At 44.8% G+C, this 17,021-nt stretch overlaps 1 protein-coding gene across 2 annotated transcripts in view; it reads left to right on the top strand.

Annotated features, from left to right (window-relative positions):
* Positions 1 to 17,021, top strand: part of sumf1 (sulfatase modifying factor 1) — a 141,010-nt gene that overhangs the window by 35,780 nt on the left and 88,209 nt on the right. For both annotated transcript variants that reach the window (XM_067998948.1, XM_067998950.1), the window contains exons 4-5: positions 616 to 698; positions 6,167 to 6,289. In XM_067998948.1, coding sequence (XP_067855049.1) covers positions 616 to 698; positions 6,167 to 6,289 — 206 coding nt within the window. The remainder of the gene's footprint in view (positions 1 to 615; positions 699 to 6,166; positions 6,290 to 17,021) is intronic.

The raw sequence follows: 17,021 nt of genomic DNA on the forward strand, positions 1-17,021 counted from the left end.
AAGCACCCATTGTCAGCATCAAGCATTAGAAGGTCAGGTGTTGCATCGTTACATGCAGAGTAAAGGTCCCCCAACAATATGCCTTGGCTCCTACTTCAGAGGAGCAGTCCTCTTTTGAACCAATGTGACATTACCCGTTTCTCATACCTGCCTTTCTGTGGATTGGGAACAAGTTTGTGCTGAGATAACCCAAACTCATTTAACCCAGAACCCATACAGCTGCCAGGTAGACGAGACCTTCATCCCAACAGCTTACGCTGGATTTGAACTCTGGTCATAGAGATGACAGAGGAGAGTACTGTGCCACCCAATCTACAAGAAATTAGACAAATGTTACAAAGCCAGTTTCCACGTAGTTGCAGCAAATTCTACTTTCAGAAATGTTAAAGAAAACAGTATGTTTTGTGCGCCATTTACATCTAACTGGAGAGATTCTGTGTGAAACACCACTTCCTGCAGAGAAAGACTAGAAAATAGAGGCATAAAAATTAGTTAGTACAGATTTCCCAATATTTTCTCGGCGTTCTTGGGCAGGATTCTATATCTCTTGAGAAGGACCAGTCATGCCTTTAATTCCTCCAAGATTCCACCCCCAAGCTTCTTCTCTTCTTCTAGGTTGCAGCAGCACCATGGTGGCTCCCTGTTAAAGCAGCCAACTGGAAACATCCCGAAGGTCCGGACTCCAACATTACTAAGAGGTAACTCGGAAGCAAAAGTGTTCCTCACATCTGAAATATTTTTTCTCCTCTGCTCTTGTGTGTTGAAAATATAATGCAATTTGGAAAAGTGGAAAAATGCTTATTTTTTTAGGCAACACTTTTTTGGTTGACCAGTGTCTCTTCCCTTTGTCCTACCACCTCTCTTTTCTCCCCACCCCCCCCCCCCCCACTTCCTGATCCCAGTAAACGATACTTACCACTGCTGGTTAGCTCTGAAGTTTGTGAAAATCGGAGCCAAGTCAGGCCTGTTTCGGGGGGAGGGTAGGGGGGAGAACAAAGTGCAGTACCAGTTTTCAGGCAATGTAACATTTGTTTTCAATCGAAGTATTCTGTTCTGTGGAAAGCGTTCAACTGGACACAGTGATTGTGGAAAAACTACAAAGAAAGTGTGCTCTTAAAAGCTGGGGAGGTGTCAAAACCACTTTCACATGAACACATGATAGGCCCGATGCATCATTTGCACCACACACAGCTCTGGTGAAGAGGGGAAAGAGAGTGAGGTTGAAAATGATTTAGCAAGTGGTGGTTGTAGCATGTTGCTGAGCTAGGAATTCTGTGTGCTTTTGGATTTTTAAAATAAATTTTAAAAATCACTGAATGTGGGGTATCACCAAGAGTCCTGCAGTAAGGATAGGAATGGGAATGCAAGTAAGAAAATTACTTTTTGTGTTTAGGCAGTTTGAAACCACAGCAAGGGAATTGTCAAAAGTTGCGGGGCCGCAAGGGGGTTGAAAATATATTTAAATCCTGTTAAATGCATAACGAGTTTGTCAAGAAATTGTTCTGTAAACTGTGGATAAAAATAGCCACTTGGTAAATTTGTGGGTGGCTCATTTAATCATTGATTCAGTAACTCATTCTAAACAAAACGCTCGACGTATATTTTACACAAGCATGATCTGCCTGCTGAAGCTCTTTGCTGTCTGTTGGAAAGCTTGGCAGTGAATCGATTGTATTTGCTGTTCTGAGCGTTTTAAATCAGGGAGCATTCTCACCTGTTTAGAATCACGCTTGAATCAGAACTTCCTTACACCAGGAGATAACAGAGCATTGGACTTTGATGTTCACACATTGTCAGCTAATTGTTCCTTATTTTTCTCCTGATTCCACACTCTCTGAATAAGTCGGCAGCTTCTCTTTGGCTTCAGAATCTTGAGTGTTTTTAAATTAAAGAGCACGAGGGGAGGGTGAGGGGGATGTATCCCACCCCCCACAAAGAACAGTTGATAAATTGCAATCCATAAAAAGAGGTTTGCAGAGCAGGAAGCATTTGAAAACTGCAAATTTTGGTCTCGGCCATGTTTATAGTAAGCCATGAGAATCTCAAAATGCTCTAGAGGGTAAGAGGCAGTTGTGCAATTGAAACTTTCACCTGCACCTAGTGTATGGCTGAATTATTGTAAACTGAGTCAAGTTCCACAAATTTCCATTGCTGATTGGAATGGAACATATGGTACGATTGGTTGTTTCCATGTTTACCTTAATTCTTGACCCGTTCCCTTGCTGACTTTCTGTTTGTTAAATACAGGAAAATCCTCTGCAAAAACTGCTCACTATTCCAGGATCATCCTGGAATGCAAAGATAACCCCCGGCTTCTCTTTGCTGCTACAAACTGTCTTCTTAAACCCCCCCTCCCCTCCAATGAAAAGTGCGAGAAGCTCATGGACTTCTTTATCACTAAGATTGAGACCATCTGTTCAGCTGCCTGTGCTGCTTCCCTCCCTTCTCCTAAGGTTCCCCACTGCTCTAGCCCTGAACTTGCATCTATCTCTAGTTTCTCTCCAATCTTTCTTCCTCTAGCTCATCTTGACCATGAGACCCACCTCCTGCTCCCTCGACCCTATTCCCACCATACTGCTGACCACCCAACTAACCTCTCTGGCCCCCATGTTAGCTGATAATTGTTAACAGTTCCCTCTTTGGTACTATCCCCCTTCCCTTCAAATCTGCCACCATCACCCCCTCCTGAAAAAAAAACACCCTCCACCCCTCTGTCCTTGCAAAATACTGCCCCATCTCCAACCTCCCTTTCCCCTCAAGTCCTTAAACATGTTGTCGCCTCCCAAATCCATGCCCATCTTTCCCACAACTCTGTTTGAATTCCGCCAATCAGGTTTCCGCCCCGCCACAGTACTGGAATGACCCCTATCAAAGTCACAAATGACATCCTATGTGACTGTGACCATGGTAAACTATCCCTCCTCATCCTTCTCGACCTGTCTACAGCCTTTGACTCCATTGACCACACCATCCTCCTCCAATGTCTCTCCTCCGTCATCCAGCTGGTTAGGACAGCGCTTGCCTGGTTCCATTCTTATCTATCCAGTCGTAGCCAGAGAATCACTTGCAATGGCTTCTCTTCCTGCTCCCACACCGTTACCTCTGGAATCCCCCAAGGATCTATCCTTGGTCCCCTCCTATTTCTCATCTACATGCTGCCCCTCAGCGATATCATCCGAAAACACAGTCAGGTTCCACATGTACACTGACACGACCTCACACCACCTCTCTTGAACCCTCCACACTCTCACATTTGTCACGCTGCTTGTCCGACATCCAGTACTGGATGAGCAAAAATTTCCTCCAACTAAATATTGCGAAGACCGAAGCCATCGTCTTTGGTCCCTGCCACAAACTCCATTCCCCAGCCACTGATGTCACCCCTCTCCGACAACTGTCTGAGGCTGAACCAGACCATTCGCAATCTTGGCATCCTGTTTGACCCTGAGATGAGCTTCCAACCACATATCCGCCCCATCACCAAGACCGCCTACTTCCACCTCTCTAACATCGCCCGAGGTCAGAGGCAGATGTTAGAGGTGGAAGTAGGCGTTTTGCTCATATGCTGCTGAAACCCTCTCATATGCCTTTGTTACCCCTGGACTCGACTATTCCGATGCTCTCCTGGCTGGCCTCCCATCTTCCACCCTCCATAAACTTGCTGCCCATATCCTAACTCACACGAAGTCCCATTCACCCATCACCCCTGTGCTCGCTGACCTCCACTGGCTCCCGGTCCGAGTACACCTCGATTTTTAAAATTCTAATCCTTGTTTTCAAATGCCTCCATGGCCTCTCCCCTTCCTATCTCTGTACCCTCCTCCAGCCCTACTACCCTCCGAGATCTCCGCACTCCTCCAATCCTTGCTCTTGCACATCCCCAATTTTAATCGCTCCACCATTGGCGGCCATGCCTTCAGCTGTCCAGGCTCTAAGCCCAGGAATTCCCTCCCTGAACCTCTCTACCCCTCTCCTCCTTTTAAGACGCTCCTTAAAACCTATGTCTTTAACCAAGTTTTTGGTCACCTGTTCTAATTCCTCCTTATGTGGTTAGATGTCAAATTTTGGTTGATAACACTCCTGTGAAGCGCCTTGGGATATTTTACTATGTTAAAGGCGCTATATAAATGCAAGTTGTTGTTGAAGCCCCAACCCGTAACATAGTTCCCATACGTGTCATAAAACCAACTTTATGGGAGGTCAGACCCAGAAAAAGTGCTTCATTTGTTTTAGTAGGATTTCCTGATAGCTTAATGAGTAAGTGTTCCACTTGGTAGATACTGAGCTGTACAAAACAAGCAGGTCCAACATTTGATCCCTGATCCATGCTGAGCTGGTTGATGTAAGCTGGATATGCCAAGGGCCCTACAGTTGTTCCCCAGTGTCCTCAGGCTAAGAATGTGAAAAATCATCCAGGGTTCCTGTTCTTTGCTATCCAACGATTCCACATGTGTGTGTGTCTGTTGGGTTAGGACCAAATCTGGCTCAGCTGTGATGTCCTCTTCAGATTAATAATCGCAAACACTGAGTGTCCAGGCTCTCGTGTGAAGAATGACCACCTTGGGAGGTACCAGAGAGATGCTGATACTCCTGGAACTTTACCCTACCAAGAGTCAACGTCCTCAGGAGGCAAGGGGAGGAAATTGGGGGAAAGAAAACAAACACTTCCTGCAATAAGTTCTAGGAACAGGAATAGGTCAATTAGCGCCTCCAAGCCTGTTCCACCATTCAGTGAGATCATGGCTGATCTGTGACCTAACTCCATATACCCACCTTAGCCCCATATCCCTTAATACCTTTTGCTTAACAAAAATCTATCAATCTTAGATTTAAAATTAACAATTGAGCTAGCATCAACTGCCGTTTGCGGAAGAGAGTTCCAAACTTCTACCACCCTCTGCGTGGAGAAGTGTTTCCTAACTTCACTTCTGAAAGTTCGGGCTTTAATTTTTAGGCTATGTCCCCTAATCCTCGACTCCCCAACCAGCGGAAATAGTTTCTCTCTATCTACCCTATCAGTTCCCCTTTAATATCTTGAAAACTTCGATCAAATCATTCCTTAATCTTCTAAATTCCAAGGAATACAACCCTAATTTGTGTAATCTCCCCTCATAACTTAGCCGTTGGAGTGCAGGTATCATTCTCGTAAACCTACGCTGCACTCCCTCCAAGGCCAATTTCTCCTTCCCAAGGTGCAGTGCCTAGAACTGAACACAGTACTCCAGGTGTGGTCTAACCAGGGTTTTGTATAGCTGTAGCATAACTTCTACCCCCTTGTATTCTAGTCCTCTAGATATAAAGGCCAGCATTCCATTAGCCTTTATGATTATTTTCTGTACCTTTCCATGACATTTTAATGATCTATGTACATGGACCCCTAAGTCTCTTTGGACCTCCACTGTTTCAAACTTTTCACCATTTAGAAAGTACTCTGATCTATCCGTTTTAGGTCCAAAGTGGATGACCTCACACTTGCCTATACTGAAATCCATTTGCCACAGTTTTGCCCATTCACTTAATCTATGAATATCTCTCTGTAATTTTATGCTTCCATCTACACTGCTTACAATGCTGCCTATCTATTCTAGAATAAGCTACTGATTTTTAAAATTCATTCTCTGGATGTGGGCATCGCTGACCAGGCCGGCGTTGCCCTGAGAAGGTGGTGGTGGGCCGCCTTGAACTGCTGTAGCAGTTTGATATAACTGATTGGCTACCCAGGCCACTTCAGAGTGTGGTTAAGAGTCAACCATGTTGGTGTGGGATTGGAGTCGCATGTAGGACAGACCCAGTCAGGATGGTGGATTTCCTTCCCTAAAGCACATTTGTGAACCAGTTGGGTTTTTATGACAATCCGACAGCTTCAAGGTTGCTTTTACCATTACCAGCTTTTTATTTGCAGCTTTTTAAACAAAAAAAATGAATTTAAAAAGCTGAAACTTCCAAAATGGGATTTGAACTCACATTCTCTGGCTTATTAGTCCAGACTTCTGGATTACTGGTCCAGTAACATAACCACTATACTACAGTACCTGATCTGAGATCTAATAGCTTAGCTGGAATGTTCAGTTGTAATGGCTCATAATGGTGTATGGTAGTTGTAACTCACTTGAGTTGGAACACCCTATGTGGTTATCTGTATTTGTGTCCTTTGTTTGTGTCTTAGGATGGATCACCCGGTTGTGCACGTCTCCTGGAACAATGCAGTGGCGTACTGTACCTGGGCAGGGAAACGGCTGCCCACTGAAGCTGAATGGGAATATGCCTGCAGAGGGGGACTTGAGAACAGGTAACCATAGAAGACTCATTTTTGTAAACAGTACCAAACAATCTGTACATCTTTGCTAATTTGATGTAAATTTACAGTCTGTAGTGCGAAAGGGAAAGAGATTGAACCGAGACAAGGTCATTTAAGATAGATTTGGCGAGAGTTTTAATACTCCTAACGCGATTCTGGCGATTCACATTAACAGCTGTATGGGAAACCCAGGCCTGTTTTGGTTTGAGGCTTGTTGATTTACACTTGGTCAGCTGTGGTTGGAACCTAAACTCTTGAAGAGTAACTTAAATCTCAGGAAAGGCTTTTCAAACCTCAAGTCAAGGATGAAGATTTGAAACCTCCAGCTTTGCTCTTCATGGCGATGGTTTCCAATTTCTTGCATTTGCTGTAGGGTAGCATGTGATGGGCATGAAGTAGCGTGTGATGGGCATGAAGTAGCGTGTGATGGGCATGAAGTAGCGTGTGATGGGCATGAAGTAGCGTGTGATGGGCATGAAGTAGCGTGTGATGGGCATATCTCCTTCCAGCAGATCACATACAACCTACACCATTCTGAGGTGAACAATTAGAAGAAAACTTTGAAGAGGATAAAACTCAGTTGGATTTCTCTCTGATAATTAAAAATCAGGATATCTATTTAGCATTGTATTTTATACTTTGTCTGTGACGAGTTGCAATCCACAGATGATGTTTCATGGTCCCAGCAGTACTGGAAATATTGTGCTTCACAAGGTGTTTGGCCATCTGTTTATAAATCACTATAGCCTGCAATCCTGTTGCTAACTAGATATTTATCCAGCAGTCTTTAAAGGGAATTGATTATGTTCACCATATTGGGTGAGAGAATCCGTCCCGCATAGCTCCCATTGTGGAGGGAGAAACAATTTTTTCTGATCTGGATTTTGTATTTGTGGTCTGCAGTCAGCGATCTGATTGAAGTATTGCATCTTTTTGGTGTTATTTAGCTATTGTGTGCAATAATAGAATTAGGCTGTCAATTACAACACAGTGAGTGAATCTGATGACACCATGAAAGTATTCACTGTTCGAACGTTACTAAATCCCTGAGACAGAATTACTGTTTGTTGTTTGTTTATATGGTTTAATTTTAAGGTGAAAAGCAAAATCAACATTTATTTTGCAGCAGCTGAGCATCCTCAGGGTAGTGTGAGATAGATGAACAAGTAATAAAAGAAGCTACTAACCTGGGTTCTGAAAGTACCCAGTATCACTTGATGTGACACTAAAATCCCTCTACAAAGTTAACAGGCCTTATTACAGTATTAGCTCACTGGAGAGTACCCTGTTTACTTACATGATAGAAGAAATTTGCTGGCAAAACTTCCAGAATTCACTGATTTATATGAAACTGGTCCTGACGAGATACACCAGACTGTTTGCAGTAGACAGTATCTCTGGTACAGTGCAGGGCAGGATGGGTGGAAGGTTTGATTGCCATCAATATACAGTTGCAATGATGGTGATGAGCTAGTTGATCTTTCCTGAAACACCAGTCGGAATGCTACGATTGGCCATAGTGCCCTCGGCTCATCTGGAAATGCGTGTGTAATCACAAGACAAGGAAGGCAATTCAGTCCCTCTTGGCTCGTCCATCAAGAAAAGCTCCATGGTCCACTCATCACGAAAACCAATTTATTTCTTAAATTGTGTCAACATTTTCACCTCCACTGTCTTACCTCAAAGTCCACTGCAAGTCATTATCAATCTTTGTGTGAAGAAGAATTCACTGACATCAGTCCTAAAGTTGCCTTTTACTAATCTTGTCCTATCGTCTCTGGTTTTGTTCAAAATAGTGAGATGCTCTCACTGTAAAATAGCCTGCGGACAATTACTGTCTAGGCTCACGAGCAATAACACCTTGGTTAAGATATTAACGGCTGACGGAACCTGTGGAATTGTATCCCAATGTGACTACCCATGAGGGGAGGCTATCGGTGGGTGGAAATACAATGTGGATATCAATACATTTTATTCTTGCAGTACATGAGATTTCATTTATTAAATATGAATAGCATGTTAATCGTGTAACAAATAAAGCAATAAAAGGCAAAGGTAGGACATGGATTTCCTCTTTGGGGGAAAGCAGTGCTCCGTACCTGAACGCCTGTGAATTCAAGGCTGCAGGTAGCTCATGGCACTAAAAAAAACTGTGGAGAACGAGCCCAGTTCATATTTTTTTTGTTTACAGCAGAACAGGAGATGTTTACAGCTAGCTGATGAATATATAATATGAACATAAATGAGCTAAATCTAAGTGTGATTTTAATCTGCACTTTACTAATGAACTTGTTCTCTTTTATGTGCTTAATATGAATCCGTAATGAATAATGTTACAAACTTCAAAAGCAACACTTTTTCCCCCCTACCTTTTTGTTTCCTTTGTTATTAAAGGTGATTGTTTCTTTTGCCTTTTAAGTTATCTTCTCTCAACTGGTGCTTTATAGGCTGGCCAAGAGCTGGTTAAGTGCCTTATCACAAGCCCCTTCTTATACTATCTAAAGCTGGTGGCTTGGTTTGTGAGTAACTTTTTTTTGTCCCTCGCAGATACACTTCCACTGAGGGTAGCAAGGGCACAAAATGTACTCTGGGTGGGGGACTTCAATGTCCATCACCATGAGTGGCTCGGTAGCACCACTACTGACCGAGCTGGCCGAATCCTGAAGGTCATAGCTGCCAGACTGGGCCTGCGGCAGATGGTGAGCGAACCAACACGAGGGAAAAACTTACTTGAACTCGTCGTCACCAATCTACCTGTCGCAAATGCATCTGTCTATGACCGTATTGGTAGGAGTGACCACCGCACAGTCCTCGTGGAGACGAAGTCCCGTCTTCGCACTGAGGACACCATCCAACGTGTTGTGTGGCACTACCACTGTGCTAAATGGGATAGATTCAGAACAGATCTAGCAGCTCAAAACTGGGCATCCATGAGGCACTGTGGGCCATCAACAGCAGCAGAATTGTATTCCAGCACAATCTGTAACCTCATGGCCCGGCATATTCCTCACCCTACCATTACCAACAAGCCAGGGGATCAACCCTGGTTCAACGAGGAGTGTAGACGAGCATGCCAGGAGCAGCACCAGGCGTACCTAAAAATGAGGTGCCAACCTGGTGAAGCTACAACTCAGGACTACATGCATGCTAAACAGCGGAAGCAACATGCTATTGACACAGCTAAGCGATTCCACAACAAACGGATCAGATCCAAGCTCTGCAGTCCTGCCACATCCAGTCGTCAATGGTGGTGGACAATTAAACAACTAACGGGAGGAGGAGGCTCTGCAAACATCCCCATCCTCTGATGGCGGAGTCCAGCACGTGAGTGCAAAAGACAATGCTGAAGCGTTTGCAACCATCTTCAGCCAGAAGTGCCGAGTGGATGATCCATCTCGGCTTCCTCCCGACATCCCCACCATCACAGAAGCCAGCCTTCAGCCAATTCGATTCACTCCACGTGATATCAAGAAACGGCTGAGTGCACTGGATACAACAAAGGCTATGGGCCCCGACAACATCCCAGCTGTAGTGCTGAAGACTTGTGCTGCAGAACTAGCTGCGCCTCTAGCCAAGCTGTTCCAGTACAGCTACAACACTGGCATCTACCCGACAATGTGGAAAATTGTCCTGTCCACAAAAAGCAGGACAAATCCAATCCGGCCAATTACCGCCCCATCAGTCTACTCTCAATCATCAGCAAAGTGATGGAAGGTGTCGTCAACAGTGCTATCAAGCGGCACTTACTCACCAATAACCTGCTCACCGATGCTCAGTTTGGGTTCCGCCAGGACCACTCGGCTCCAGACCTCATTACAGCCTTGGTCCAAACATGGACAAAAGAGCTGAATTCCAGAGGTGAGGTGAGAGTGACTGCCCTTGACATCAAGACAGCATTTGACCGAGTGTGGCACCAAGGAGCCCTAGTAAAATTGAAGTTAATGGGAATCAGGGGGAACACTCTCCAGTGGCTGGAGTCGTACCTAGCACAAAGGAAGATGGTAGTGGTTGTTGGAGGCCAATCATCTCAGCCCCAGGACATTGCTGCAGGAGTTCCTCAGGGCAGTGTCCTCGGCCCAACCATCTTCAGCTGCTTCATCAATGACCTTCCCTCCATCATAAGGTCAGAAATGGGGATGTTCGCTGATGATTGCACAGTGTTCAGTTCCAATCGCAACCCCTCAAATAATGAAGCAGTCCGAGCCCGCATGCAGTAAGACCTGGACAACATCCAGGTTTGGGCTGATAAGTGGCAAGTAACATTCGTGCCAGATAAGTGCTAGGCAATGACCATCTACAACAAGAGAGAGTCTAACCACCTCCCCTTGACATTCAACGGCATTTCGATCGCCGAATCCCCCACCATCAACATCCTGGGGGTCACCATTGACCAGAAACTAAACTGGACCAGCCATATAAATACTGTGGCTACGAGAGCAGGTCAGAGGCTGGGTATTCTGCGGCGAGTGACTCACCTCCTGACTCCCCAAAGCCTTTCCACCATCGACAAGGCACAAGTCAGGAGTGTGATGGAATACTCTCCACTTGCTTGGATGAGTGCAGCTCCAACAACGCTCAAGAAGCTCGACACCATCCAGGACAAAGCAGCCCGCTTGATTGGCACCCCATCCACCACCCTAAACATTCACTCCCTTCACCACCCGGCGCACAGTGGCTGCAGTGTGCACCATCCACAGGATGCACTGCAGCAACTTGCCAAGGCTTCTTCGACAGCACCTCCCAAACCCGCGACCTCTACCACCTAGAAGGACAAGAGCAGCAGGCACATGGGATCAACACCACCTGCACGTTCCCCTCCAAGTCACACACCATCCCGACTTGGAAATATATCGCCGTTTCTTCGTCGCTGGGTCAAAATCCTGGAACTCCCTTCCTAACAGCACTGCGGGAGAACCGTCACCACACGGACTGCAGCGGTTCAAGAAGGCAGCTCACCACCACCTTCTCAAGGGCAATTAGGGATGGGCAATAAATGCCAGCCTCGCCAGCGAGGCCCACATCCCATGAAGGAATAAAAAAAAAAGTGCTCGCTTGCAAAGGCAGGTAATAGTGCCTCAAACTATCCTTCCATCACATCACGCTTCTTTTTCATCTCATTTAAAGCAGACCATTTGACCTACACTGAGCACAGAACTACAGGAGACCGGTTCAAAATTATCCAAACTGTGTGGAGTAAAGGTCAGAAGCACTTTTTCCCCACAAAGTACTAGCTATGTGGAACAGATGCTGTTGGTTCATGTCTTCAAAAAGGAGGTGGATAAGCAACTAGTTATCAATAAGGTTAGAGGTTATAGGTATAGATTGAGATAATCCAATATTCCATGGGACACGAAGATTCCTCCTCTGGGCCTCGGGAGCAGGGGACGTTAAAAAAAAACTTGCATTTATATAGCGCCCTCCATGACCTCAGGATGGCCCAAAGCACTTCACAACCAACTAAGTACTTTTGAAGTGTAGTTGTAATGTGGGGAACGGCGGCAGCCATATTGCACACAGCAAGGCCCCACAATCAGCAATGAGAGAGATGACCAAATAATCTGTTTTAGTGATATTGGTTGGGGGATAAATGTTGGCCAGGACACAGAGGAGAACTCCTCTGCCCTTCTTCAAAATATTGCGATGGGATCTTTTACGTGAGACGGCAGATGGGGCCTCTGCTTAATGGCACCTCCGACTGTGCAGCACTCCCTCAGTACTGCATTGAAGTGTCAGCCTCGATTTTGTGCTCAAGTCTCTGGAGTGGGACTTGAATTTTTTTTTATTTGTTCATGGGATGTGGGCGTCGCTGGCAAGGCCAGCATTTAGTTCCCATCCCTAATTGCTCTTGAGAAGGTGGTGGTGAGCCGCCGCCTTGAACCGCTGCAGTCCGTGTGGTGAAGGTTCTCCCACAGTGTTAGGTAGGGAGTTCTCGGATTTTGACCCAACGGCGATATATTTCCAAGTTCTGACTCGGAGGAGAGAGTGCTACCACTGACCCACTTCAAATGAATGAAAATGACCACCTGATTTACCCACAGCAGCTGCAGATTGCTTCCAACGGTATTCTTTTTACAATTTTTATCGCCCATTCCAGCACTTCTAACTTTGCGTCACTGTAAGGTGTGGCTTGGTTACTCATTATTACTAATGAAACATTTGCTTCAGTCTTCCTTTTGACGTGGACGTTGATGCAGGACTGCACTGAGTTCTGTTTGCAGCAGCTGGAACCCAGGAAAGTCATGTTGGACTAATTACTAATTGGGAGAGGGGGAATGGTCTCACTGGAGAGATGGGGCCTAAAAGTATGCTCAGACTTTGAAGTATCTGGCCAGATTTTGAGGCGTTTTCAAGTTTCATTTAGACATACTGAAAACTCCATTTTGTATCGGTGAAAATAGATGGTCAAAGACTTTCAGCTTGTCTGCTCCATTCAGACAGGAGTATCCTAGTGTGGGCCAGCGGTGCGTTGTGTTTAGTGCATTATACATGGAATTGTTGGGCAGGGTTCTGTATCCGTGACCTGACCCGACCGACCCCACCCCCACCCCACCAATGTAGTAAGCAACGGATGTTAGTGGGAGGATCCTGAAATGGGTGAAGTACTTCCCCACTAGAAGGGTGGGATTACCTGGAAAGCAAGTTCACACATCAACCCTCCTGGCAGTGGCCTAGCAGCAATTCACATGTCTGTCTGCTCGCTTGGCATGAGACAGTGTGTAGAAATAGGGCAAGACTTAGAGTCTGTAGGTGTAGTTTCACATACTGCAGTTGTGTTCCACTCCAGTAGTAAGCAAAGTGCACAATTCCAATAGATAAGCCAAGGTAATTTTTTTAAATGAAAACAACAAAGGCACAGTTGTAATAACTGATGTTGAGATCTTTGAAGCAGGGAGGGAGATGGCAGAATGATGGCCTTTAAGGAGAGGGTTCCAGATGACAATAGCTGAAAGGGCGCCCATCAATGGTGGAGCAGAGGGATGAGGAATAACCTGGTGTCAGGAACAGAGGTATGTGTGGGCATATATGGCTGGAGGAGATCATTAAGTAGAGTGGGGGAGGGAGGGAAGGAGCCTGTGGAGGAATTTGAAAGTGAGGAGAAGAGCCGACAAGTGGTGTACAGAGGAAATCGCCCCCAGAAATCCTCTGACTCATAACACACATGATTGAGGCAATTGTTCATTCGTGTGCTTATCGTTGAGCAGATAGGATATCTGTGCATTTCTGTAGCTCAATGATTGCCTGTGCAATCCTGTGGCTGATTACTGAATCCCACCCTAAATGAGTTTAATTGCTTCCCTTCCCAATCTGCGAACTCTAGGATTGCAAGCTTCATAGTGCAAAATCACTCACCATTCAGAAGATTGATGCAATAGGGTTCCATCAAAACCTGATTGATAGCCTCATATTTAAATATCACTTCAGCATTGGAACATGTATGGTGCCCTGGAGCTTAATTGCTGCAAGGCGTGCCCTGTTTGACAGTACCATCCCAACTCTTTGAGTACGTCCAAGGATTGGGTTAAGGCCTCATAGTTGCTTGGTTATATTGGGAATACTGCTGTATCACTGGAGGGACAGGTTCAATGAAGTGAAGTTCTTAACATAGTTATTTGAAAATTGCATTACTTACGGACAATAATGTGATTACTTTTTATGAATTTTCTTCTCGTTGAAGTGAGTGATGTTGGTGCCACTAATGGAACATTATTTCACTTTTTTTGCATCTGATGTCAGCTATCAAGACCTCCCAGTCAGCCACATCACAGACTAGATCAAAAGTAAAACTTCTTACGCTCTGCCTCCAAAAATGTGCTTTCACCCCAGTGTTACAAGTTTCAGGTCTGCCTTCGATACTCTCTCAGGTCCTATGGTGCTAGTCACTCCCATGTGCAGTTTGAGCATCTTGAGTTTAGAAGTATGCCAATGCTGCCCAATGTCTAACTATACAATAGTGTAACCCAGCTGTGTAACAATAGAACCCCTTGTTATCTGGACTGGATATTGTGTCTCGCACTTGCCTGTTGTACATTTTTCCAATCTTTTCAAAGGCATACTGAGCAACACTTGGTGAAACCAGGTCAGCTATGAATTGTTAATAGTCAATGCAAATTCTATTCAACTTCATTGAGTTTTAATTTAATTATGTTCAGGGTCAGGGAATCTGAGAGTTGGAACTCGTGAGAGTTTTACCTTTTTGCCTTTTCACTTGCTTCAGGAGTGGAATTACTTGAGGATCGTCCGTGATGGTGGAAGCTGTTGCAGTCTGCTGTTCTTTACATTGCCCAGTATGTTAAGTTTATTTTCTCTCTACCATCCTTCATAATGTTTCTAAAAAGGCCAGAGGTCAGCTACCTGCTCACTCAGCCAGGAGATCCAATAAAACCAATGGGAAGAAAAATACCGTTACAAAAAACTCTTTGGATTCAGCACTCTTTGAAATGACGTTTGTCTTCAGATGAGTTTTGTCTGAATACATGATATCATTAAAGCTACAGAACCAAGCTAACCTTAGGCGTAATCCAGAGTCCAGTAGATATGATCTGGAGCTGTGGCTTTGTGGTAGATGAATAGAATAATCCCAAGCAGTAGATCAATTTCCTATATTTCGGAAGAGACCCAACTCAGACTCTCATTTATTTAATTGCTTCGGTTTCACATTTACTATGACTGATCTTTCTAGAAACTGCGTAGTAATCGTGGCAAATTCCAATTCAGATTGAGGAACCTGGCTGCACACAATGATCAAAAATGGAAGGCCTACAGAACATTTACATTGGGCCGGGTTGTCCTGTGAGCTGAGAACGAATGGCACCAGCCGTTTGGTGGACTTGCACTTGCCCATAGACATTTCATGGGCATGGCAAGTTCCTCTCATAGGGCCTTCAATCTAGGCGGTGCCCTCTCCTGGGCATCTGGGACTTATGTGACCAGTGCAAGCAGCTGTGTATCCCCTAACCAATCAGATTGATGCATTTTAATAAGCCACACAGAGACTGAACCAGGAAGTATAAGTTAGAATAGTGAATTCAATGTCAAATCAGGTACAGAAAGTGAAATAACAAGAGGGTAAGAAATATTGAATTGAGAGACCGATAAAGAGAAAAAGTTTTTAAAAAATTAAAATCTGAAGGAATGAGACTCCACACTTGTAAATGTTCATTTTCATTGCCAGAGAGGTTGTTTGGCAGTAATTAAGACTTACCACACTGTTAAAAGTTTGCTTAGACTTTTTAAAATAAAACTTGACATACCTTTCTCTGACTAGATTACTTTGTACCCATCAGGTCAGTGCAGGAATTATACACGCTGTTCCATTCATTTGAACGGGGAGACAGCCGGCGAGATGCCGTTCTCGCACAGTTTACGGAGGAGGGTCGCATCTGGTCGAGCAACTTCTGGATTTCCATGTTTAATTGCGCATGTGCGGTTGCTGGAAGTTGCTGCACCAGACGCACATAAATAACAGTGAGCGCTGATAGCCTCACCGTTACTTTCAGAGCAAACTCTGGCCCAATATTTGTTAAAATCGAGCGTGTTTCGCTGCAAGGCTGTAATGCTGCTGAATCTTATTCAAAGGTCCCCGTTTTACATAAACTAGGACTGTATATAACGTGCAACATCTGCCTTTCAGATTATTTTGGACTTCATTCCCCCACAATCTGCAGCATTTCTAGCAGTGTGGAAACCAATCAAAGCACCATATGCACTCACAAACCTGTACTTCAGCTCAGTCAGTACTTTGATTCACGATTGTTTGATCTTTATGGAAAATGAGATGACTTTATTTTTTTTTTAAATCCTCTGTCTTCATGAGGGTGCCAATGTGTGTAAAAGTACATTGTACATGCAGCAGAACGATGGGCCGCACTCCCCAATTATTGCAGGTCACCTTCCAGTCTTCGGGTGGGGGGGAAAGGCGGAGGGGGACGGCGACTGGGGAAGAGGAAGGAGTAGACAGGCCAGTATTGTTGCTCTTTGGGGAGGTCGGAGGGGAAAGAGGGGTTGCTTGTGTGTTCAGTGAGGATGGCGGAGGGCTGGTATTCAAACTCAGTGAGAGGGGGTGTCTGGCTAGGCTGTTAATCATGCTTGTCCGTTTATAATTATTTGGTGCAACTCCAACCAGTGAGGGGGAGGGGGAAATCTCAACTTTCCCATAGAGCCAACATTTTCTTATGCGCTATTCAACCCTTATCATAGAATCACATGTCGCAGAAGGAGGTAATTTGGCCCATTGTGCCAGTGCCGGCTCAATTAGTCCCACTCCCCTGCTGTTTGCCCATAGCCCTGCCAATTTTTCCCTTTTCTGGTATTTATCTAATTCCCTTTTGAAAGTTACTATTGAATTCGCTTCCAGCACCTTTTCAGGCAGTGCATTCCAGATCATTACAACTTGCTGCGTAAAACAATTTCTCCTCTGGTTCTTTTGCCAATTATTTAAAATGTGTGCCCTCTGATTACTGACCCTCCTGCCAGTGGAAACAGTTTCTCCCTATCTACTCTTTCAAAACCCTTCATAATGTTGAGTCTTTGTTTGGACTCCAGAAAAGCCACCATGTCCTCAGCACTCGGAGAGTTATGTTTCAGCACAGCAGGCTCCAGGTCACCTTCGGTGACTTGACGTAGGGTTTTTATTATTGCTTTATTATTAAAGCTTGTTTTTGGTTCCAGGATAGGTTTTTGCAGCAATATTAATGAGTGCTGATCTCACTTGGGTATTCAAAAT

The sequence above is a fragment of the Heptranchias perlo genome, chromosome 17, assembly GCF_035084215.1.
Source record: "Heptranchias perlo isolate sHepPer1 chromosome 17, sHepPer1.hap1, whole genome shotgun sequence".
Lineage (NCBI taxonomy): Eukaryota > Metazoa > Chordata > Chondrichthyes > Hexanchiformes > Hexanchidae > Heptranchias > Heptranchias perlo.